At 42.4% G+C, this 25,000-nt stretch overlaps 3 protein-coding genes across 3 annotated transcripts; 1 reads left to right on the top strand and 2 right to left on the bottom strand.

Moving 5' to 3' along the window:
• Positions 1-1,522: 1,522 nt before the first annotated feature.
• LOC119896342 (endoplasmic reticulum resident protein 44-like) lies at positions 1,523-1,831 on the top strand (the record flags this gene model as incomplete). Its single annotated transcript, XM_038709781.1, is given in 2 exon segments — positions 1,523-1,625; positions 1,724-1,831. Coding segments are annotated over 2 exon segments (211 nt in total), but the record flags the coding sequence as incomplete, so codon positions are not given.
• Positions 1,832-4,044: 2,213 nt separating this feature from the next.
• On the bottom strand, positions 4,045-14,929 carry stx17 (syntaxin 17). The gene is made up of 7 exons (XM_038709780.1): positions 14,749-14,929; positions 13,230-13,438; positions 13,060-13,125; positions 10,733-11,056; positions 9,576-9,626; positions 7,057-7,143; positions 4,045-5,109 (listed from the first exon to the last, which is right to left on the bottom strand). Exons 2-7 carry the CDS (start codon positions 13,350-13,352, stop codon positions 4,864-4,866), a joined length of 897 nt encoding a protein of 298 aa, XP_038565708.1. The 5' UTR covers positions 13,353-13,438; positions 14,749-14,929; the 3' UTR covers positions 4,045-4,863.
• Positions 14,930-17,936: 3,007 nt separating this feature from the next.
• LOC119896343 (nuclear receptor subfamily 4 group A member 3-like) lies at positions 17,937-24,995 on the bottom strand (the record flags this gene model as incomplete). Its single annotated transcript, XM_038709782.1, has 4 exons — positions 17,937-19,793; positions 21,469-21,647; positions 24,678-24,877; positions 24,981-24,995. Coding segments are annotated over 4 exons (657 nt in total), but the record flags the coding sequence as incomplete, so codon positions are not given.
• Between the last annotated feature and the right edge of the window lie 5 nt (positions 24,996-25,000).

The following is a 25,000-nucleotide window of genomic DNA, read 5'->3' as shown; positions in this document are numbered from 1 at the left end:
GTGTTTGTGTCTGCATACTGTTCTGACACACAGGGTTAGCTGTGACTGGGAAGCAGCTCCGCCTGTGTGATATGACAACAGCTCATGACCTGTCGTTAATAAGCACACTTCACAGGACAGCGTTGATATGGATCAATGCTGCTTCTTTACATGTCTGCAGGAACTAATGTCTTCTGCTGCCCCAAGCTGTTTAGTCTTCTATCAACTTTGACCTGCTCTCTAGTTCAAGCAGGTCTGCCTTTATTGCTGAACTTTGTGTGTAGGAATGCCTATGTCAAACACACCAATAATACGCCTTACACAAGAACCACTCATACAAACATAACAACTTTTAAGTGGCACATACGAGTGATTTAACTGAATTTGTTGCATTCATCAATACTTGTACCTTGTACAGATAGTCTGCCTCTCTTCACAAGGGGAAAAACACTTACAAATAATGTCTTTAAAACCAAATCCTACCGGCATAAAAATGGTTACTTAAATAAACTTAATGCAGAATTCGCATCATATTGGAGGGAGGCCTGAAGGGAGGGGGTGGGATATGTTTGCTTAGATACTTTTAAAATCTATCTATCTAAATCTAGTTTCTCCAATGTTGCCTACCCCAGTTTTAAGCAGAGACTGTTCAGAAAAGAGGCGGTTTACTTAAAAGTCATTTGGGATTTCATCACTGCCTTGCCCCTTTAGGAGACTAACTGTGGGTCATGAGTGTATTCACTGCAATGGGAGGAGTGAACATGAGCACAGATTATGACCAAATATTTCACCCCATGGTCACTGAAGTAAATAATGGACACATTTTTAACAAGCCACATATTTTCCAAACATTCTCACACTAAAATGGCATAGTTTAAGACCTGTCTGTCTCAGCAACACATCTCTCTCTGTCGGCAGAGATGGTTCAGAGAGTCATCAGTTATGAGAAAGTTATCCTGAAGTTTGTTTTGTACCGATAACATCATGTATACACAACCCAATATGCTATCATCCATCCACACCACGTGGTGTGACAGGCAACCACGCCCACTTAGGAGACAGGAGGTGTATATCGTTTCGCGTGTGTGAGAGAGAGAGAAAGGGTGAATGAGAGACTAGATTGTAAAGATCTTTGTCTGCAAATGAAGAAAAGCACATATTAGCACATTTACCTTGTCAGACCATTCCCTTCTGTCACAGTACAGCGGTGCTCTGACGAAGTCATTGACAGCTGTACTATTGATATTTCCTCAATTTCCGGTTCTATAATACAGCTACTGAAACTACATATTTTTTTTGCACACAAGAAGCTCTGTGGTGTGCATTTTTTCTTTTTTATACTTGTAACATTTTTGTGAAAGAGACTTGCCCTCAAATGGAGTAGAAGAAATAGCCCTTGATGTCAATTTCAAGTCATTTGAGTTGAATTTGTTAATTCCGAACACTTGTATGAACAAGCCTCACAGAAAAAAGGAAGAGAGATTTAGGATACGAATACAAAGATGTTCTTGCATGACGTCAAGTGTCTGTGTTTTTTTTCCAGTGTCCCTGGCAAGCTGAGACAGTTCGTGTTGGACCTTCACTCTGGAAAGCTACACCGAGAGTTCCACCATGGTCCTGACCCCACAGACAGCACGCCTGGACAGGTCAGACAGCAGCGTCAGCACGCACCAGAGTCACTGAAAGTTGTTTTTGCTCTGTCATGTAAAACTTGACTGTTTTGAATTTGCCTTCTTACCTTCAGGAGGAGACGGGAGAAGTGGCCAGCAGCCCACCAGAGAGCTCGTTCCAGAAGCTGGCGCCCAGCGAGACTCGTTACACCATCCTCAGTAGGGACCGCGATGAGCTGTGACCTCAAGGGCCTTCCAGTGATCCTGTGACTCAATGCCACGCCCCGGGGTCAGGGAGGGGGTTAGGGTTGGGACAGGCCAGTGGGACAGAACAGCAACACCCAACACCCTTACTGAAGAGTCAGAGATGCAGAGGAGGAGAATGAAGAGGACGGAGGAGAAAAAGAAGAACAGGCGGCGAACAGAAGAGTGCAGTCCACAACGCAAACATGTTGGAATAACCTATATTTTCATAACTCTTTCACGTACAATTTTTATTTTGGATCAAAACGCAGTGGGGTAAAGAAGAAAATGTGTGAGGGGCAGGGGTTAGGGGCATTAGGACATCAAGAGAAGTGTTTTTACTTTTATTTTTGGAGCTTGTAAATACGTTTGTGCTACATGGGAGTCTCATTGTTGGTCTAAATTAAATGCAGAGTTTTCTTTATTTTATTCCTTTCTTATTCATCACCGGGCTTTTTGTAGAGTAAAAAAAAAACACAACAACCCCAGAACAGTTCCCTCAGTCCAGTTGTATGGTTCTTATCTGTGGGTAGTACAGTTCAGCCTGTGTAATAGGAGACGCTTTTGTTTAGTGTCACTGACCTCATGGCTGCATCTCAATATGAACAACTATAGTCTAATTAGCACAAGTTATAACGATATGCCTGTTTGAAGTAGCTTTATCTCCGTATCTTCTTCATACACACACACACACACACAGATCTGAAGGAATAGAAAAATACTTGGTAGGGGTAATTTCAACTTGAGACAGAAGATAGAGACAGAGCTACTTCAGCCTATTGAGATGCACCCCTTCTCTCCTTGGTACTAAATGGCTATAGAATATGATGTATCTTACAGTGCTTATAAAAAGTATTGCCCCCTTGGACCTTTATGGGTTATTGAATCACAGTGGAAGTAATTGGGATTTTTTTTTTTAAAGACCACCATACTAAATTATGTGTTTGGTACAAGCCTAACACTGCACAACACCAAGAAACACACCACCCCCATCATGAAGCCTGGTGGTGGCAGCATCATGCTGTGTGGAGGCTTCTCTGCAGAGGGCCCTGGAAGGCAGATAGAAGGTTATATTGATGCAGTAAATTACAGAGGAAATGTACAACTAGAGATCTACATAGGAATGGCTTTAAAACAACCATGTGAATGTCCTGGATTAGCTAAATCAGTGTCCAGAACTCTGTCCAATCCAGAATTTGTGCCAGGACTTAATAATTGCTGTTCACTCTACGTATGAGCATGGAACTTGACCGAAGTAACTTGAAAGATTCTTTTTCAAGAAACCTTTTTTTGAACAATGGTAAAGGATTAGTGTCCAGATGTGTAAAGATGTTACAGGCCTATTGAGGTAGACCATAGGCTGTAACTGGTGCCTCTATTAATTATTGTCTTGAAGGACATAAATAGTTGTGCAATCAGGAATTTTATTCATTTTTTACCCTCGACCAATCTGCAGAAATCTGAAAGTCTTTTTTCCCTCTTCAGTCTCTTAAACACTGATTACCTCCACTACTGTAAAACTTTAAAAGTCAGAGCGGGCTGGATACCTTTTTAAAGGCACATTATTTGCCGTAACACCTCTGAGTTGTGATCCCAGGAATTATATAGATGGGGGAAAAAAATGTTTTGAAATGGTGTACTTTAACATAATGAATTTACGAAATGGCTGTTTTGCTGTTAGCTGTTATCAAATGTGTCATCATGCTGGGGGAGAAAAGATGGGTCCTTCCAATGTTTTAAAAAGCAGAGAGATGAGGGGAAAAACCCATGTGACGAACGGTGGAAATTTGCAGTCTGTCACTTTGTACAAGTTCTCTTAAAACTGGTTTTGTCTCTTTATATGTCTTTGAGGTTTTGGTACAAGTCTAAATGCCTGACTGAGCGTGAATGAATCCAAAAGCAGAAGCCAGATTAAGAGTATGGGGGACCCATTGCTAAGTTTGTACTGTGTGTCCTGCCCTTCCATAGAAGCCAACAGATGCCTGCATAGTGACATATCAGCCCACATAACAGGAGAGCAATGGGGGTGTGGGGAGGGTGGGTGATGCCATTTCTAAACCGGTCATCTCAGAGGGGAAGAAGAGTTAAAAAAAAAAATCAAGCTTAAATTAAAAACCATTTTACAGGATACTGTGGTGTCTGATGCGTTGTATGTCAGTCTCTCTGAACTTTACTGGTGTCATTTGCTGTTCTATTTATCCAAAGAACGTCATTACTGTTGAAAAGAAACATTTTATTATACAGCAGGAGTATAATCAATACATGGCAGGTTCTTAGACTCCAGTCCCTGAAGTGATGTGTACATTGGCACTTTGGCGCTTTTTGTGCAATTTTGCTCTACCAAATCTATACACAGTACAATTTATATAAACATTAAAGCAGGAAAATATAACACCACAGTGATGTTAAGCAACAAAACTATACACTGCACATGATTCTGTAGTCTCAGTAGTACAGCTGATCACATTAGGATATTATTTTCTGCATAAAGGGATAATGAGGCATGATCAGTGGTGAAAAAGAATTATCTGGGAAAAAAAAGATGCTCAATAGAGGAACGCACGACAGTGCTCCTGTTGGTGATAGAATTTGACAGAATGATTGGGTCTGTTGAATGAACTTAATTTATTTGATACCAAACATTGCTTTTAGTAACGTGATGTGCTTATAGCCATGTCAGGCTGCCACAACCACACACTAAAAGCTGTAGTATAAGTAACTGCTCAACTGTGTTCAGAATTAAAAAAAAAATAAATCAGTGTGTAAAAAATTAGATTAATGTCCTCACAGACACGACATTCACATCCGGACAACAAAGGATCTTACTCTTAAATAAAGCTGTTGTTACATAATCGTTTTACAGCAGTGGTTGGTAACCGCAAAGCTTGCTGCCGCCGTCTAATATTGAGTCTCTTTAAGGCAATGTGAGCACCTCTGGAGGTTTAGTTTATGTTTCTGATTGGTCAGTCTGCACTGACGCCTCAGTGATTAGCCAGCACCCGAGGTCAGAGGACGAACCAGGACCGTTGGGTCATTTGTCCTTTTTTGGCTCTAGTTGAGCTGGTGGTGGTGCTGTCAGTTGTTTCATCTGTACATCCACTTGGGCTTTGCGGTGTTTCCGGACCAGGGTACCCCCCGCAAACCCCAGGACGCCCCCTCCTAGAGCAGCAGCCACCCCTGCAGCTTTGAACCCAGCCAGCAGGCCGAGTGGACCTCCTATTACACCGCCCAGCAGCGCCCCAGCAACGGGCAACACCGCCAACTTGTAGCCCGCCGCCTAGAGAGACAGAAAGAAGAGATATGTTCTAGTTTAATTTAACACCCGCATACACACACCTTTTTGAGGCATTAGTACTTTGTGGCTTCAAGACACGTCTGCAATAGAGTTTGGATGTGTCTATCCTTTCATGATCATACATCGGCCCCCACAAACAAGCCTGCAAATGTAAATCAACACTTTCACAGCTGCATCAAAGCGTTTTCGTTATCTTCATTTAGAAGAAATCAGAGAGATGTGGCCTGTATGTTATTACAGCTGTTATCATCAGAGTGGAAGGTGCTCTTTGCTGATGACAATTAATGACACACACACATGCAAACGGACACACATTTTATTAACACTTCACCATTAAATTAATCTAGTTCAAAAGCCCAGCATTGCATGTCCCCACCCCTGGCAGTTGAGGGAATTTTAATTTCATCTGAGCTGAGTTAAAAGGAGTCTGGGCACAGGTTGTAGAGGGTAGAAGAAATGTGTGTGTTTTGTGACTGTGTGTGTGTGTGTGTAATGCAGTTTGACCTGATGACAGATTACAAGCTTTCAAACACGTTAAGACATCTAACATCCCTCTCATCTGCTTTATCGCTCCACTCCCCCACGTCTAATGCGCAGCCCACTACCGGCAACCTTACAGAGAGGTCAACCTTTGTTTGTGTCGCCATTTGGGTGAATTTAATTTAAATGAATATTTCATTATTTGAAATGCAATTATTTTATAAATTTTAGGACTAAAGTTAAAGGGTCAGTGCGCTAACATCACATTGAAAAACTTTAACATTACTGGTATGTAGCCATGCAGACAGTTTTGATTTTATTTGCCTTGATTTGGATAAATCAGTCTGAAAGTCCTGCTGCAATCCCAAGACAATGGAGATGAGTGGGAATATTACTCACACCATTTTATCACAATCAAAATAAGGGAAATTACATTCATTAGTAAATTAGCCAGAGTAATACACTCTGGTTTCTAGAAAGGTATGTCAGTTGAAATGGTTAAATGTCATTTTTCAATGCTTTGAGCACCGCAAATAGAATCTAACTCATCTCAGCTAGGTGTTGGCAGAAATATCAGTAACTTGGATTGAATCAGTAACTGCATGACAACATACCAGTCAAAGTAAGAGGCAGAACTGACTGTATAAACGGCTATGAAAATGCTGCTTTTCATTCCAGGTCATTTACTGACCAGTGTTAGCATTTACAGGTACACAGGAATCATGACTCCATTTCATCACCATCTCTGAGAGGCTGTAATTGAGGTGTAATTATTTCACACCTCCTTTATGTTCCTAAAAGTGTGACGCAAAAACAAAACAAAGATCACAATGGACCTTATCTGACAGATGAGCGTTACTTTCCTTTAATCTCAAACAGAATACTGAGAGAAAAGTTAGAAAATGTTTTATTTTTGATAAACACAATCCTTGGCAGAAAACTGCTTGTGTGTGTGTGTGTGTGATAGAGAGTGTGTTGTAAATTGACAAAAACAGGTGATTCATTCTGAGTATTACAGAGAAAAAGTTCAACATTTCAAGTGTGTAATATGTGTGAAGGGCACTGAGTTATACTTCTGAGTAACACTCAGTGTGTTGAAGTGTATTGAATTGATAATGGAAGCCCAAATGCTGCTCCTGAAAAACTATTAAACAGTCATTCAAACCTCTCCTTTATGCTACACACACACAAACACCTAGACCCTCTCTTGTCACCCCTCTCATCCTCCCTCTCTATCACTCTTCCTCCCCTTTCGCTCCTCTCTATCCCTCTCCTCTCTCTATTTCCTTAATTGCAGCTTTCCTCCGTATTCACACGGATCAATAGGGACAAACGCTGTGGAATGGCTGGGAGGCAAAGTGCCATCGATCTCCCTATCTCCCAAACACTACACACACACACACACACGCACATGCATCAGATCATCAGGACACACACACACATACACACCTTCCCCAGGCTCTTGGTCCCCTCCTCTACGTTGGCAGCGGCTGTGTTGACGTTGTCCTCTATGCTGTCAATCTTCTCCTGCTGGGACTGATGCACAGGGGTTACGACACACACAAACGTGTTGTTAAAGCACACACACTCAAGCAAGCACATTTACCTACAAACGCATGTGACAGAGCAACCACCTGTCGCGTATTACGTTGTTTTGTTTTTTTAACCAGTCCAAAATCTGTTCCACGACACAAGTTAACTGGGGAAGAGCGTGTGTGAGTGTGCGTGGAGGCTGCTGTATATTCAAAGGAGATTTCACTGGGGGTCATACAGCAGGTGTGTGTATGTGCGTGTGGGTAGGTGTGTGGCATTGTGTGGATCTCATGAAATATTCAGAGAGGCAGCTGTCTCTCTCCATGTGAGGGCTGGATGGATACAGAGACCAAACAACAACCGGAGAACTTTTCTTCTGCTCTTCTTCCTCACCTTTCCTCAATACAGCTTCTCCGTCTTTCCCCTCCACACTCTGAGCTAAAAGACAAGTTATTTTACAAATTGAACTCTGTCCATTTTTACAGTTTCTCTTACCCACACCTGTGTAAAAGCTTCCTGTTATTAGATTGTATAAGGTAAAATATACATTTTAAACCTGTTCTGATTAAAGTTTTGCCCCTCACCACTCAGATTCCCACATCTCATCTTCTTCCCTCTCATTTGCAGTGCAGTGTCTTTCTCCCTTAAAAGCAGAAGCTCCACCAAGACCCGTATGTTACAGCCACACTATTCGGGATACAAAGATTATTTTGGCCGATAAAATTGTGAAAAATGCCCATTATAATTTCCAAAACCCCAAGGTGATGTCTTCAAATGTTTCGTTTTATTTGACCAACAGTCCAAAACCCAAAGAAATTTCGTTTACAATTATATAAAACAGAGAAAAGCAGCAGATCCCCACATTGGAGACGCTGGAACCATCAAATGACTGAAACTGGGAGGCCTTGTGACTTGATGGTTACTCCCTGATTCATTCAGGAACCTTTGTTGCATCTCTCCCTCCCTCGTTTCCTGTCATCGCTCCACTACTACTATGTAATAAGGGCATAAAATGCTCCAAAATAATAATTTAAAAAGGAAAGACAAATGACAAAAATTATTATTCAATGATCAAAGTTGTTGTTGATTAATTTTCTGTTGGTCAGCTAATGGCCGCAGCTCTAAATGATGAGCCTATATATTGTCCTATGGTGGTCACATGTTTTACATATGTTAATGAGTTTTGGAGGAAATTTAGAACACACGCGCAATAACAAAATAAAAGGGAAATATGAACACAACTGGGCAAACTCCATCTGCAGTGATTTGATTGAAAGCTCCAGGAAATTGACCATGTGGTGAGAATGTTTTTTTTACTACATTTGTCAAATGTGTTTAATCTTACCTCCTGAGTTCATGGCCTCCTAAGCAATAGAATATGTTTAAATACAAATTCCATCATTATACGAGAGCCGGTGTTGAAATAATCTTTAGATTAATTGATTTGTGCATCTACAATAAAATGATCTATTCCAGTTTTGGTAAACAATGCACTGTTTTTAAGTACAACAAATACTACTATATATAGTACTATATTATAACTTAATAACTTCTGTTTTGAAGTTATGGTGATCTTAACACATTAGTCTCTGGTAACACTGTTGAAATTTTCCAGAGTAAATAAAAAACATAATACTTCTTCTCTTATTAAATTATTCAATAATTGAAATCCTGTATTTGTCAGTTTTAACCCTACTAGAAAGTGCAATTACATTATAGGCTTATTATTGAGCGGTTCTACAAGACACACAAAGAAAAAACCTACAGATACAAGCACAGACACTGGAAGAGCCAGCAACATGACGCATGTACAGAAACAGACACAACCACACACTCACTCAGTATTTCCACTGTGGCTGAGCGCTGGAATATTACTCCCCTAACGGTCTCTTTCACCCTTGAGACACCACAACAACATGTCTATGCTCTCTCTGCCCCCCCAATATGCCTCTGTCAGTTGTTTTAGCCTAAATACATATTCACTCTCTTTCTTTTTCACTGTTAATCCTCTTTCACCTGGCCTCTCTGCTTCTCTCTCTCCACCCCTGAGGATAGAGTGATAATCTGAGCCGTCTGTTCTCCACCTGCTCCGATGTATCCCTTGTTCCCCACCTCTCCCCCTGTGGACAACCCGCCGTCCTCCCCCACATCCCTCCTCTCGCCTACTCCTCAGTGTCTCCTCCTGCCTCGGTGAAAGGCCTCTGGGGCCCCAGCAGTTGTCCTGAGCCGATCTGTGTAACCTCCTCGGAGGTGCCTTACCAGGCAACACAAGCACACATGGTCAAATACACACCACTTCCTGGAAATGCTAGAGGCAAGCTGCCTCTGTCACATTGTTTTCATTCACAGGGGTAGCTGTGCACACATGTAAATAGAGAAATGAAATGTTAATGTAGCAGCTAGGAAGCGAAGCGCAGTTGAGTGTTTGTACTCACGTGGACAAGCATTGAGAACTCTGTCACCAAGCCACTCAGCTCCTTCAGATCCTGAGAGAGAGAGAAAAAAATACGTTCGTTCAAACTGTCAGTGTCAGTGATTGACAATCACATTAACTAATGAGAGTGAATATTAATGTGTGTTGTATGTATTGCAGTGGAGCAGCATGAAATAAGTGCGTCTGTAGGAAAAGGTAAGAGGGGTCAATTGCATTAGATGATCTTGCAATAGTGATGAATAATGCATGTAACTATAGCAACGTTTAGTACAGACCAAGGAGGGCAACTACTTTCTTGCACTTTGCATTTAGTGCTTTGATTTTAATTCAGCATAGGCCTTTTCACAGAAAACATTTTGACAGGTCACAGTAGGAAATAATATAAATGAATGATGGCTGAATTCCATTTAGCTGCTTCAGTTTCAGGGTCCTGGTGTTGTGCATGCTGGTTCAATGTCACATTGTCCTGGCTTACAGGGACACTTGAATAGAACAGAGCTTTTTTTATTAGTACATGTGCTGTGTATGACAAGGCATACACAGCACATGTGTGAAAAAAGGCTTATTGTTTTCTTAAACTCCCTCTGCACATAACTTTCATAACCTTTCAGCTGTTATTGAAGAAACCTTTCATTCAATAAGTGTTAGCACTCGCATCTATTATAAAACTTCAAATGAAGAGTGACAATTACAGATAACAAACAAAAAAGTCAAAAAACTGTTATGAATCATTATTATTGTTATCAGAGTTTTTAGACAGTATTTTGGGGTGAAGTTTTGTTATTTATTATGTTTAAAGCAAGTTTAATAATGCAAAAAGCGCTGGGCTGAAGTAATACACTCATCTCTTTTGTTTGTGATCACAAGGACAAGGAAAAGAAAGACTAATAGACTGTTAACATGGAGCATGATGCTGCGCCACAAGAGCAACGAATTGAGCAGTGCCTGTCCAAGTTAAATCCGGGTTCTGGCCCTATTTTACTTTGACTAAAACCGTGTCTTGCATACCAAGAATACGCTGTATACCTTCAACTCCCTTATCAAAAAGAAGGCAATAAGCAACAAGACGGTTTAATAAAAAAAATAAAAAATTGTTTAATCTAAAATAGGGATGTTGTTCAAAACATGGAGGAAATGACTGGGTCCAGACATGTATACCTCTTCCAGGTTGTCCCAGGACTCAGCTGCACTCTGATCAGCGGGGATTTCTGGGAGGTGGAGCTGAATTTGCCTGCCAGACGACTCTTGGCCCACATCGTCATCAGGGTGGCAACTGCTGGACACACAGCTGGATGGCTGAGCGGCAGGTGGTTGTGCTGATGCAGGCTGAGGCACGGGGTTAGAGTGCAAAAGCAGGAAGTCTTGTGCGGCAACTGAGGCCCGGTCCCTGACTGGCTTGACAAGCACTTCCAAAGCGCCTGCGTCTTCGACACGGACCCGAGCACACAGCTTCTCCATCTCTCTGATGTTAGCTCTCAGTTGCTGCAGGGAGACAGAAAAGAAGCAGGTTTCTCAGCAAGATTGAATGGCATGTCTGAAATTTTTCAGAGGGAGACCGACAAATAACTGAATGAAATTCAAGGTGCTGGGATGCTTCACTTTCACAGAAGGACAAGCAAAGCTGTGGTTAAATCTATATACATACAAGATACAGATATGATGAGATAGCACAGCATAACAAACCATTCCAAAATCAATCCTTACTGCCATGTTACCTGGTAACACATCAACACAGGGCACAAAATTCAGTCTCTCTCTTTTGCCTGTTGTTCCCCAGTTGGAAAGAAGTGATCATGCTGACAGCTTCAACGTCCCAGTAAACTGTTCAAGTGATGGGAAATGTGTGTGTGCGTGCGGGCTTAATAAGGTACAGATATGGGACTGGGGAAGACAAGCCCCCTCATCCCAACGTGCCCTGAGGATGACAGGAGGATTACATCCTGGCCGTCAGCCCTCCAGCCCGCAGCACGGCCTGGGCTCAGGGGGTCAACACACTGCCGATAACACATTCTGCTAATTACACAATATGAATAAAGATACATGCACACACTTGTCCTCATGTGCATAAAACTGAAAAACACACTGATTAACACCAAGACAGTCAGGTCAGGCACCTGTCAGCCTGCAAATTAACCGTGACTTTACGAAGTTCAAACACACACACGGACCAACCAAACACATACTCAATAGCCGATATCCATGATAAGACAGTATTGACTCCGCTCCCAGGTCTCACAGCGTTTGCTGTAGCTGCTGTGGTTAAGGTGGGTACTGAATCTGCCTGTGCCTTTCTCCCGGGGGTTAGCTAGGTGCTAGGCTAGTGGGAGTAAATGTCAATCATCAAGTACGGTGAGAGACTGCAGTCTGTCTTTCTGGGAGGACAGATCTATCTATATATCTATGCTATGGAACGTGGCACACACGTGCACACACATATACATGCATCTGAAACAGAGTAGACTAACCCCTACTCTGGATTAACACCATGAAGACATGAGAAAGCACTCTGTGTGCGTCCCGGGGGCAATGGTGAGAGGATAGGTGTGTGCCTGTTTGGAGGTACTTCACCTTCAGAGACATGGTGGCTTCCAGGCAACAACATCCCCAGAGGCATTTCACACCCACCATGTGAACAAGTATGCTTACTCACACACACACACACACACACACACACACACACACACACACACACACACACACACACACACACACACACACACACACACACACACACACACACACACACACACACACACCACACACACACACACACACACACACACACCACACACACACACACACACACACACACACACACACACACACACACACACACACACACACACACACACACACACACACACACACACAGGTCAGTTTGAGGTTTGGTAAAAGCTCTTTTCTTGCCCTGATTTTTAAGAGTTAATTCAGTCTAGATAACTGATCCAGTCTTTCTATGCATGTCATGTTTGTATACACAAACAGAAGAGAACTTTATTCTATATTAATAGACATGACAGATTTATTCTATTGCAGCAGAGTGGCTCATTGTCATGGAGATCATTTAGTCAATTTAGTTACATGGGGGTACACCTATCTCAAGATTGGGCCCTTGCATTGGATCCATAGGTCACTTGATAAAAAACAAACCATAAAAGTTAGAGGAAGGCCTGAGTTGGAGATGTTGTGAATGCTGTTTTGTGTTTTTCTGTCAACCAATGAGTATCATTCAGCTGCTTGGGTCATACACCAGTTCAAGAGGTGGACCGTTTTCTCTTTCACTTATATACTTATTGACTGGAAACAGTATGCATTTGCAGGGTCATGCTTATTCAGGAATTTTGAGAGGCAGTGAGTCACACCATCATCAGATTTTGTCTTTGAGATTACTGGTTAACATCATGATATTGTGACTCACATCTTCTGTTTCATGAAATTACAAGAGAATATCAACTTACAGCAGGCCAATCAATATTATGTTATACCTGAACAGTTCTGCTGGCATTGATATGCTCCTGATGAAGGCGATCCCACTGCTGGCTCTGCTGGTACTGTGAAAATGAAGGGAAAATGATCTATTATCCAACTGTGGACCGGAAGTACGAGTGTGGATGTGAGGGTGCGATTGTGTGCCAGGCCAGATTCCAGCCGTCACCTTCAGTATGTTATTGTGGTGTTTCTGCAGCCTCTCCAGGTCCGTGGGTAGAGCCACTTTAATGAACTTGTGGATCGGTGCCTCCAGGCGCCTCAGTGTCAGCTTGTTGCCTTCCTCTGCCATGTGTCCTGCTGACTGCCCACAGCCAACACCTCTGTGTAACTTAGACAGTGCACCTGCTCAGCTTTATCTCACTGCCCCCACATACACTGTAAATACCAGCAGAGTATGATTTTAATAAATACATAAATCAAATGAATAAACTCTGTGACACATGCAAGTCTGCCCACACATCTAAAATTGGCACCGCTATAAGACTAATCTTTTTTTTTTTCTTGCCATCATCCTTTTAGTGAAAGGAGTAACTGAAGTTTTAATTGCTGACAGTATAACATCTATGCTGAAACAGTTACTCTTTATTATATAATTAGTAACAGAAAATTAATCAATGAACAATTTAAACTGGATGCCAAACATTCTTTGTTTTCAGTGTGTCAAACGTGAGAATTTGCTGCTTTTCTCTGTAATATCAATTTAAATTAAATACCTTTGGATTTGGACTGTTGCTGTTAGCTGTTGGACAAAACAAGCGATTTGAGTACCTCATCTCAGCTCTGGTTAATTGTGACCGTTTTCTTTTGTTGCAGCCCTATATAACACTGTCTAGTTTTTTATGATCCACCTACTGTTTAGTCAGTCAGGGCCATTTTAATGGTTGTTAGAAGCTGATAATATTGTATATTATTATCTACAGAGCTTTTCAGTGAAGCCATTTTTAGAGTTTTGTAAACCACATTATAGTTTTATGTTTAAGAAACTGTGTAATGTAAATAAGTGAAGTGAACATGCAGATAGAAAATAAACAGTTTGAGAATCCTAACTTTCTGACACCTGAATGGCAGCGGTGGAAGAAGCATTCTTTTACACAAGAATTAGTATCAAAATATACCTAAAGCAGTGAAAGTAAAATCATAATATTACTGGATTATAATTAGTGATGCATTAATGTGTTTTTAATGTTAATGTTGCAGGTAGTAAAGACGGGGCTAATTTTAATTATATTATATACAGTTGGGTGGTTAAACCTATAATAATAATATATTAGGTGATTTATATTTTGTATTATTAATCTGAATCTGAAAAATAACGCAAATGCATGTAGTGGAGTAAAAAGTACAAAATTTGCCTCATAAATGTAGTGGCGTAGCATAAAATACTTAAGTAAAGTACAAGTAACTCAAAATTGTACGTAACCCAAGTACAGCAGTTGAGTTTATTGAAACTGATAATGCTCGCACACACATTTTTGCTAACGGTAGCTCGAGAAACTAGCTATATTAGAAATTAGCTATAGTATGATTTTAGCTGTTAGTACAGAAGCGACCAGCTTCATGTGCGGCTTGACTTAACTCTTTAGACGATATTAGCTAACCCACTAATTTAGCCAGACAATGTTGAAAGCAGTCTGCTGACCATTATTCTAGTAAACGAAAGTTAAAGGATACAAGTCGACACTTACCAGTGAAAATATAATTCAAAGGTGTAACTTATATTCGATAAAGACTGTTGTGAGCCTCCATAGTGTTAAGAGATTAACGATAAGGTACATTTGCTCATTTTCGTAGACGCTTTCGGTTTGTTTCTGACACTTTCTTGTTTGTAAACAACTCTCTTCCTAGTACGTCCACGAATGGTTTCCGACCTCAACCAGCGACCCACAGCACATTGTGTTCCCCATCGCTGTGTCCCATGAAAGTTTCCCTTACGCCAAAAAATCCCACAGTGTTGATTTCTTGTATTTATTCCATTTGATCGTGTTATTTTGTACCAGAAGGGTGCAGCATACAAAAGTAAGATCAAGAGTCCAAAATCATTATACACCATAAACTAGTGGCCACCTGTTTATGCTACCACAGCTATAAAAATGAAATTGTATTCTAATCCATTATATAAATACAATCGGTTAAGGCAATATTTTTGGTAATTTACTTAATGACGTGAGACAGTTCACATTCCATTTTTGCACAGATACACTATTACTCGTGACAGTTTTTTAAGGATTATTATGATTTACACTAAATCTAATATAAAATGTCACTAAATAGAATAAATAAATTAAAATTAAAGGGTTTTAGTGTTTTCCATCAGAATTGCAACATTTTGATCATAATGAAGGGAGATAAAAGTTACAAGAAATCTCATTCAACAGTAAAATTATTAAATAAAACAAAACAAGATTTTTCAAAAATGTATTTTAAAAATTTTATTATTTTTGTGGCTTGTCAAACTTAAGTGGGTGGGGTTTTGTTGGGGGGCTTTGGACCTTATGACCTCAAAATTTCCTCACCAAAAGTCCTGGCCACAACCCCGCTTAGTGACCTTAGTGATTGTGGAGTCACTGTGTGTCCTAACATTGATTAAAATGTATGACCTTTCAAAATGCCTCACAATTACTCACAGCAGCTAGACTAGCAAAATAATGTCAACATGGTACAATGTCAAGCAGTGGCGATATATCAAAAGTTCAGTTCAGGTCAATGCCCCAGTCCCAACATTATTAAATAACACTTTAGCTTTTCACAGTTGCTTGTTTAAACAGCATCAATCCCGTGGAAAGAAAAATTAAGTATGATATTTTTATCTGTGTTGAGTTTGGGAGAGAGACAAAGCGAGAGAATTGGGGTTCCCCCTCCTCTACTTTGAGATCAGCCTGTGTGAGTGGGTCTATTGCATGTTTCCACTTCTCTTCTTCACCACCTTTTACCTTTGACATTTAGGCCAACCCCCCACACACTCTTCCCTTAGCGGATGAGCCACACGAGGGGCCACAGTAAAACACACAGTCCCCAGCTACAGGGGATTTCCCCTGGTGCTGTACACATGTTGTGTATCTGTGTGTGTGCGTGTCCCTGTCTGTCCACTTTCAGGGGACTCCCAGAGTTGCAGACTGAGGGGGAAGAACAAAGCTGACAGTGAATGTCTAAATAGCAAGTCATCAAAAATATTTGGCTTCATGTGTTTGCCTCTGTGTGCGTGAGTGTGTGTGTGTTCACAGGGGGACAGCTCAGGGGGACTCAGGTGCCATTCGTTTCAGTCTAATCCAGGAAGTCTGTCAGCAGGAGAGGAAGCCAGCAGGGAGCTCCGTTTATTTCTTACCTCCTGCATCTTAGTGTTTTTAAAGCAGGTGTGATCAGCACGTCCTGTTGGCTCAGTGGATAGAGGCCTTTCTCACAGCAGACACCTTGACTTGTCATAGAAGGAAAAGCACAGGTGTCACTAATACCATTAACGCTGAGTGAGACAGTCATCCAGCATAAACAATACCAGGGGCGGTATTGCAGAAAGTTCCTTTCTTAAGTCTTCAGTTAAGATAGGATCTGCAAGTTAGGAAGTTTCTGTAATACAGCCCCAGGACCCTAAAACTGAAGCATCATCATTAACATTAGTATTTACCTGTGCTTTTCCTACAGAGACATGTCTGTGAAAAAGACATATTCAGATCACAACCTACTGTATGTTTTTGTAAGCCTGCAGGTCTCTTCACATGTACACATCTTGATATCATCAGTCTTAGGGTAAGTAATGAACCTACAGCTATAAAAACAGCTGCTTTGAATGCATGTGTGCATGTGCATATGTAATTGTGTCTGTGTGTGTGTGTGTGTTCTAATGGGACCTCTAATTAAAACTCTGGAGGTATCTGCTATCTGTCAGCACTGATCGATTGACCAGGAGACTGACAGCTCACTGTGTGTGTGTGTGTGTGTGTGTGTGTTTCAAGTTTCAAGCAGAGCACTGCATCATGTTAATGTTACTTGTCACTCAGAAATGTCACTGTCGTGGACATATAGGATTAACATATATTCATTTGCACGCACGCACACACACACACACACAAGTGTGAATGGTCTTTTCCATGCTGATCAAACACATACACATCACAATGATGAGCATGCAGTGTTGGGACAGATTCTTGTTTGTCACAAAAAAGCGAGTGTGTTTCTGGTTCCTGTCTGTTTTATTAGAAAGGGATGAAGGGATATCACTTCTTGTGATAGAAGATTTGATATCGTGCTATGTCACATCATAGATTTTGTATGGATCATGTTTAACATGGTGATTTCCACACTTGTCCCTCTGAACTTTACTCTTGTGCACTTTCTCTCTCTCTCTCTCTCTCTCTCTCTCACACACACACACACACAGAGCTGTTCACAATTTCACACTACCCCAGTTACTATCAATCACCTTGCTGTCCGAGAGAGAGCATGTGTGTGTGTATGTGTGTGTTAGTGCTCATGCTGTTGTGCAGGAGGGCAAGTGAGTGATGGCAGTGACAGTATAGACGGCATGTGCTGTGAAATGTCACCGTGGCGATCGATGGTGTTTAACGAGGCTGGAGGCTGATCGGGACCTCATGCTAACATGAAGCTCTCCTCTCCTCCCTCTTCCCACTCTTCTAATCCCCCTCTACTCTCTGTGAGAGGCCACAGGTCCCTCGAGAGAAAGACAAGGCCTTTTACCTGTCAAGAGGCTTTTGTGTCTGACCAGATACACACACACACGTTCTCAGTTGAAAATGATCTCAGATTTGGTCTCCTGCTTACTTTTAAAAAGTCTTGAAACACAGTAATGTTGTTTTTTTTTCTTTGCATTTTGTGTGAGAGTCCTTTCATTTAAAAAAAATCAAAACACAGGAAGCAGTCGGGCAGAATAATCAGAACTACTTTATGATTTCAAAGTGCTGAACAGAAAATCCAGTGAACCAAAGAGAAAGAAAAGAAATCGAACAGGAAAATCAAACCAAAGAGGGACATTGAAAAAAACAGCAACTTTTTTTCTTTTTTGTTTCTCTTCTTCAAAAAACAATGCACAACTCGTACCACAATATTTGAAAAAGCTAAAAACACTTCAAAATATTAGTTTTGTATATATATATTTATATTTATATCTATATAATTTGCTTTTTTCATATTTCAAACTGCTGCCGTGAGTGTGTGAGTGGGTGGTGGAGGCCCAGGGAGATCCCCACAGAGCCGCAGTCTGAGACACAAACACAGGTCGAGCAGTTTTGACAGGCTATGGCAGCTCTTGACAGCTTATAACACACCATGCATATGATCGTGGCTTCTCTATGCGTACACACAAAGACAGTATGCAACCATGTCCTCCACGCGCTCACACGGCCTCCACAATAGAAACAAATAGAAAAAGAGCATGACTGCGGAATGTTTCATCCCTGGACGTACAGCTATCTGTCGAGCACCCTCCTCTCCCCCCACCATCCACCAGGGGAGCATGTAGGGTGTGTGTCTGTGCTTCTAGCCCTTCTCAGGGTATAAGTGCTTCAAAAGCCAATTTCTGTCCATGTTCATTCCTTCATACTCCTACTCGACCTATGATTTCAAAATGAGTTAATAAAAAAAAAAAAACATCCTAGAGCAAGTTCAAGTCTGGGTGACTCAGTCATCAATCGTTAGTGCACAGATCCTTTGCTGTCTAAAGCCAGACGGAGATTGTCTCTCTTTCTTTTAGCTACTGACAGCACAGGACAAGTCTTTGTATTAAAATAATTTAGAGTTTAAAATTAAGCCATTCTCCGTCTCTTCCTTTTGTGGTGTGATAGCACTTAAGAAATTGCACTTGGAATCAAGAGCCCAACTCAACAGCCACTTCCACAAGTTTATGTACTAACTGTGTCCTTTGTAATGTTTCCCCACGTCTATGCATACGCTGTATGACCTCTGACATTTCAGTACATTTCAGCAGGAGGAACTAGAATACACGACGACTTGTGTTTCACTGGGACACCTTCAACTTTGAAAACATTCGATCACACTGACATCTACCCTTCCCTCTTTACTAAAAAGAAGTCCTCAGACTGGATGAGCCAGGCCAAAACACAGATAAACAGTACTCATAAACATTGGTGTTCTTTCTTTTTTGCTGGATGAGCTGCCACCCAGATGGAGAGAGGACAGTAAAAAGTCATTTTTCTGTCGTCCATCTCTGCCTCGTCATACTCCCCCACATGAGAAAAACAGGAGGATCAAATAAAAAGTGGTGAAGAGTTTGAGTAATTGTCTTGTATACTGGTGAAAAGCATTTAGTTTGTTGTCCGTGAAAGGCTTCTCTTTATTGGTTGTCCTGTTGAGTGAAAAGCATCTGATTGGCTCCCTCTGCTCTGCATCAGTCAGAGGGGAGTGAGTCTCTCTTCTGTATGTGTGTACGTGCTCCTGGGGAGGAAAAGGCCTGAACGGGACAAGACGTGAGTTTTTCTCTTTGTGGTCAGCCCGGGCCATCAGTAAGGCAGAGTGTCCAGGAACCTGTCAATCAACGGAGGGGGCGGTACCAGGTCCTCCAGCTTCAGGTAAAAGATTCGCTGAAGGCCCTGGGTCCTCTGGGAACGGAGCTCTGCCCTTACACCCAGAATACGACTCAGAGGGGGCGCAGCCTTGGACGAGGAGGAAGAAGGGCCACAACCCAGGTGGTCTCTGAGACAACAAATTACTTTATTCTGCAGCTCATCAACTCGCTTTGAGTCCTTCAGACCTGGGACTTGTTCTGTGGATAGAGAGAGACAGTGATGTCAGGAGATTCATTCATTAAACAGCAAAAATTACATTAGTGGAAAAAAGAAATAAGAAATAAATACACACACACATCAGAGCTTGTTCAGCTGAAAGAACGTTAGCTACATCTTCTTTTATATTGAATTCCACCTCATTACCCTGTATGGCTAATGTTCTTAACAGGCCTTAACCTGTCTCACTCACTACAGATCAATACTTAGTCTAACCTAATAAGCCCCCTGCACACTGTGTACACACACAAAAACACACACACACACACATATTATATATATATTTATATAAACATTTAAGCATTGACAGAAACAAAAGCGCTCAACAATTAGAAGATTATTCGGCCTTGTGAGCAGCCAAATGAAATTAGAAACACACGCACACACACACACACTGCTGCCCATAGCAACTCCAGTGGCACCCGTACCAGGCTTAATGTGACACTAACTCATTCTGCAGAGAACAGGGTGTCCAGCCCCCCCTTCCCTTTACACACACACACATATATATACAGACACATACACAAGTCAGTCCGTGCTGCAGGGAGGCTGTCACTAAGACCAGTCTCACTTTGAGGTATCCATTATCTGAAGCATATTTATTGTTTGTTTATGGGACTCTTTTGTTTGTTCTGTGTTTACTGCTGCAGAGTCCCTCCAACCCTCCTTTCACCGCAGCTTTCAGACCTCTCACACACTCTTGCCTCTCTCTCTCCGCTCTCCCTATCCCTTCTTTCTCTGTGTGCGCAAGCTCCTGGGGAGGGATCGATGACTGCCTTTCTGCACAGGCCACTCTGAAGCGGTCGATTGCCTGGTGGCTCTGGCGGCCCTGTTGTGGCAGTGCGCTGTGTGCTTTGCCGAGGTGGCAGAGCGCTACTGAGAACAGCGCAGACACCATTCCAGAGCTGTGCTCCACGGTAGGCTGGTCGATCAGGCACAGAGTTAAGTGCTCCCCCAGAGAGTGAGGATGGGGTTGAAGGGCTTATACAGAGGAAGAGAAGGTAGAGGAAGAGGAGGAGGTGGCGGGGGCAGGGTGAGGTAAAGAAGCTGAGCGTAGGGGGAGGGGTGTTTTACCCATTAGACATTTATATACAGTTCCTGACTCGTGAAAAAAAAGAAATGCGAACACTTAATTGCACAGGCGTCTTCTCTCACCTTGGGCTACATTTGTAATTGACTATTTCTAATGCATTTCTAATGTACTTTACTAAGTTCTTGTCTCTTCTGTTGCCCCTAAGGTGTGTGCTCGCGGAAAAAGCTGTGACTCTCCCACCATTTTTCACAGATGCACACTGATTAGAGGGCCAGGTGTGTAGCAGGTGCAGCAGGTGCTTCTGGGTATCAGGTTCTTGTTTCAGGCAAAGATGTGTGAGAACACGCACGCACATGTGTGTCTCTGAGCGTACGTGTGACGTTAGTGGATGTATCCACCTGATCGCTGTCACACTGAATCACCCACTGACAAAGCTCCGGACAAAGGAAAGAAGGTGTGTGTTGATTTGTATCCATATATTTACGCAAAAGCAGCTCGTATGACTGGCTGTGTCTGTGTGTAGTAGAGAGGGGCAGCTGACTTCTGTCTGTTAGTTTTGCTAATGTCATATACGCTGCAGCTGCAAATTTTTATTTTCTCCAGTTATTGCCTTGTGTTTTTACCTGTGAGCAGAACGAGGGCGGCCAGGCAGGCTAAGGCAGAGGCATCCAGGTTTAGGCTCTGGAGGTGGGTGGAGAAGTCCCGGATGGAGTCCAGCCACTCTCCGAACCCACGAAGGCACTGAAACCTGTGCAGCACCAAGCCGTTACAGAAGACTAGTTTATCCTCTGACAGCATCGACCTGAGACACAGAAATGAAAGGAGATTCTGGTTAGATCTCTCTCTTCCAATAAAATGCTGCATTTTCCCTCATGTATTGTAAAATATGGCTTGAGATACTGGGGCAAGGAAGCAATTACAATAAAAACAATGAGAAAACCTGGCAGTATGCACGCTCACACACAAACGGGACACACATCAAACACAGGCATGCAGCTGATTAAGGTTGTGTTCTCCAAATTATAGCATTTTAAAACATTCCTGTGTTTCCTTTCTGCAGGGCGGGGTGAAGGGTTAGAGCAGAGGGCTGCTCTATGTATGTGTGTGTGTATTTGTAGATAGGTAAACTGTTATTGCTTTAATGTACCCAGGCTGTGGTGTTCAGTGGAAACACAAAGCCTTAATGAGGGAATGAAAAGACTTCTCAGATGTATTTAGGCATCAGTTACTCACGACACACAACATCCCACTCCTTTACCACTGAGCAATGAGGGAAGGAGAACAAGCAGTGAATGAGTGAGGGTTATATGACTAGGCTTTATTAGTGCCTAAAACAAAAGTGTGGCTTTCTCTACAGAGCTGGTTAGCTGTGTAGTTGGTAGATCTCAAGAAGACACCAAAGGTTTGTAGAAAGCTAAGGAAGATGTAGGATGAGGGCAGAAGGTGGGTGCTTGGAGAACAAAGAGAGAGAGAGGGCGAAAAGAGAGGAAGCCTCAAATTACGCCCTGCACAAACATTGGTTAAGCAGTTATGAGGAGAGGATGAAACCCCATTTATGTCTAATTATCCTTACTACAGTTTAAAAGAGGTACTCCACCCACTCTCAGCATAACACATGCACACAGGTGCTCGCACATCACCAGCTCTGTCAATCATACCTTAAAAACAGCTTTCCCCCCTTATACACACAAACACAAAAACAGCCAGTACTAGCATCCGTGAGCGGAGAGAGGGGAGAAAGAAGTGAGAGTAGAAGAAATAAGAAGCAGGGATGGATGCAGGTGTTAGGAGAGGGTGGAAGTGGCTTTCTTGAACTTTGAGATAGTTTTTCATGCTAACGTTACAGTAGTTTGACCCCTGGAACCTTATATCCCACCTAAAATGACTTCAGTGTTCAGTGCAAAATATAGAATCTGAAAGTTACTGCCTATTGGATCAGCAAGTTGCTTTGGTGTGCTTATATTTGTCAAAATTCAAACCCAGTATGGCATTGATGTTATAGCTGCATATATTTTAATACATGTCCCTCAAATGTGGCATAAAATAGTGTGCATATTTGGAATTTCTAAAAAGATGCCTTGTGTTTGTGAACAATGCTTTTCGACATGTGCATTTGAATGACTGATAGAAAGAAGTGGCAAGGATGAATAGATTCAATCTAGCTGGAAAACCAATATTTAAGTATCATAAACTTTGAATAAAATTACAATAAAATATGAAACCATTTTTCTATAACTGTCTATAGGTCCTAGGTTTGTGTTGTCCTGATTAAGTAAATACCCCCCTGGTGCACTGAGCAGGTTATAAACAATACTAAGAGGTATTTCAAAATACTATTTGACCCATGTCTGATAGTAGCACATGGGCAAAACTACACAGACAGGCAGGCACACAAGCAGCCGGGCAGATGCACACACGGGGGCGCGCGTGCACACACACACACACAGCTGGATTTCTGCCACACATTCCACTCCCCCTTGACTACACTGTCACCACGGCAATCAACCAATAACCACAGAAACAGTTTGGTAACGGGGTGCTTACAGCAATGCCGGTCGAGAAGAGCGGTGCAAATATACTCTACACACACTGAACACACACACTTACAAGCATGCAGACATACGCTTGCGCAGGGGTTTGCAAGGCATCTGAGTTCAACACAGGGTCAGTGCAGGGCTGCGTCAACAATGAGATGGGAGTATGGACTGCATCCTTTGCTCTCACGGAGGACGAACAAACTAAGACAGTGCTGCGTTTGTGTGTGTTTTCCTCTCTGCCGTGGGAGTTTGGCTGATGGGAAGATGAGCAGTGTGTGTGAGCATGTGTGTGTTTGATAGAGTCGACCGTTTAGTGTGAGTCAGAGTCCCAGCCTGATCCCCCTCCTGCTGGGACTGTGATGCCACCACCCATCCTCTACCCACCCTGCACCTGGACCTACACAGGGAGGAAGAGAGAAAGTTGGTATCCTACATCATCAGTGTGTGTAAGTGTGTGTGTGCGTGTGTGTGTGTGTGTGTGTGTGAGTAAGTGTGCTTGTGTGTGTGACTGTGTTGGTTTTCTGCCCTGGACGACAGTGCAGACAAAAGGATGAGCTTGTAGCCCAACCCCCGTCCTCCCCATAAATTTAACCAGCCACATGCCTTGTGAGAGCAGACCGGTAACCCAGGGCAATTCCGAGGCAAAGATGGGCTGGGGCAGTCATAATGGCACCACAGGTATCCATGAGTGAGACACACACGTGCTCACACACACACACACACACACACCATTGGACGCATGAAGTAAATGAAGTCGATTCCCTTTTTTTTTTATTTCAGTCAGCTGAATTGAATATGTAATTCTTTCCATAACAGCCCTTTCAGTTTCTCAGCTGACTAGCTTTTAGATGGCATTGATCCTGTCAATTCACAGTTCACAATGTTAGCACAGTTTTAGCCCACAGAACACACACAGAGCTCACTGTGCGTCAGATATCAGACGAGTGGAGCGGAACTCTGTGGGTGTAGCTGCTGTCATAGCTACAGACTCCATTCATAATTCGGTTCATATGGCGATTACTCAGCTCCTTTCCTCCTACTCTGGAGATACACCAACACAACAGCACACAGCTTTGCCAGCACAGTTACACATTGTACTGCAACGGTAAAGGATATGAACTGCCTGTTGTTCCTAACACAACATGAGATGATGTAAAGTTGCTGATACAGTCGTCTTGTGTATTACAAAACTTTTAAGATGTGTGCCTATGGCCGGAGATTTGTGAAGAAGTTTAAAAAAGTCATGTTAAATGTGTTGCTCTGGTACAAAACAGGCTGCATCTCCTCTATCTCACCTGCTAGCCAATCGCAGGACAAACAGCTCCAGGAAGGCAGAGTCTATGAGCAGGTTCTGATCTTCACGCTGAAGCTCGGAGAACCCGGGTAGCCGGTCGGCCCAGCATCGCGTGGTCTCCATCGAGATGGTGAGCAGCCTGTAGAAGACCTGGATATGCTCGGCATCTGATGAGGAGGAGGGAGGGTCAGCAGCGCTGAACTGTGGAGAAAGACAGAGATAGACTGCTTAATAAACTTCGAAAGAAGCCGTATTTCTCACAGAACACATGCATTTCCCTAACTAAAATGAAAAGCGGGGGTACCTGGCTGTAGTCGAGGTCAC

The sequence above is a fragment of the Micropterus salmoides genome, unplaced genomic scaffold (assembly GCF_014851395.1).
Source record: "Micropterus salmoides isolate LMB-PRFRI ecotype aquatic unplaced genomic scaffold, ASM1485139v1 Ms_hic_scaffold_941, whole genome shotgun sequence".
Taxonomy (NCBI): domain Eukaryota; kingdom Metazoa; phylum Chordata; class Actinopteri; order Centrarchiformes; family Centrarchidae; genus Micropterus; species Micropterus salmoides.
Note: the sequence above shows the minus strand (reverse complement) of the source record. Positions and strands in the feature narration are given on the sequence as shown.

Coding starts and splice junctions, on each gene's coding strand:
- stx17 (XM_038709780.1), bottom strand. CDS start 13,352: ATGGCAGAGGAAGGCAACAAGCTGACACTGAGGCGCCTGGAGGCACCG. Junction 11,057..13,059: donor ATGCCAGCAGAACTGTTCAG/GTATAACATAAT, acceptor GTCTCCCTGCAG/CAACTGAGAGCTAACATCAG. Junction 9,627..10,732: donor CCTGGGACAACCTGGAAGAG/GTATACATGTCT, acceptor TCTCTCTCTCAG/GATCTGAAGGAGCTGAGTGG.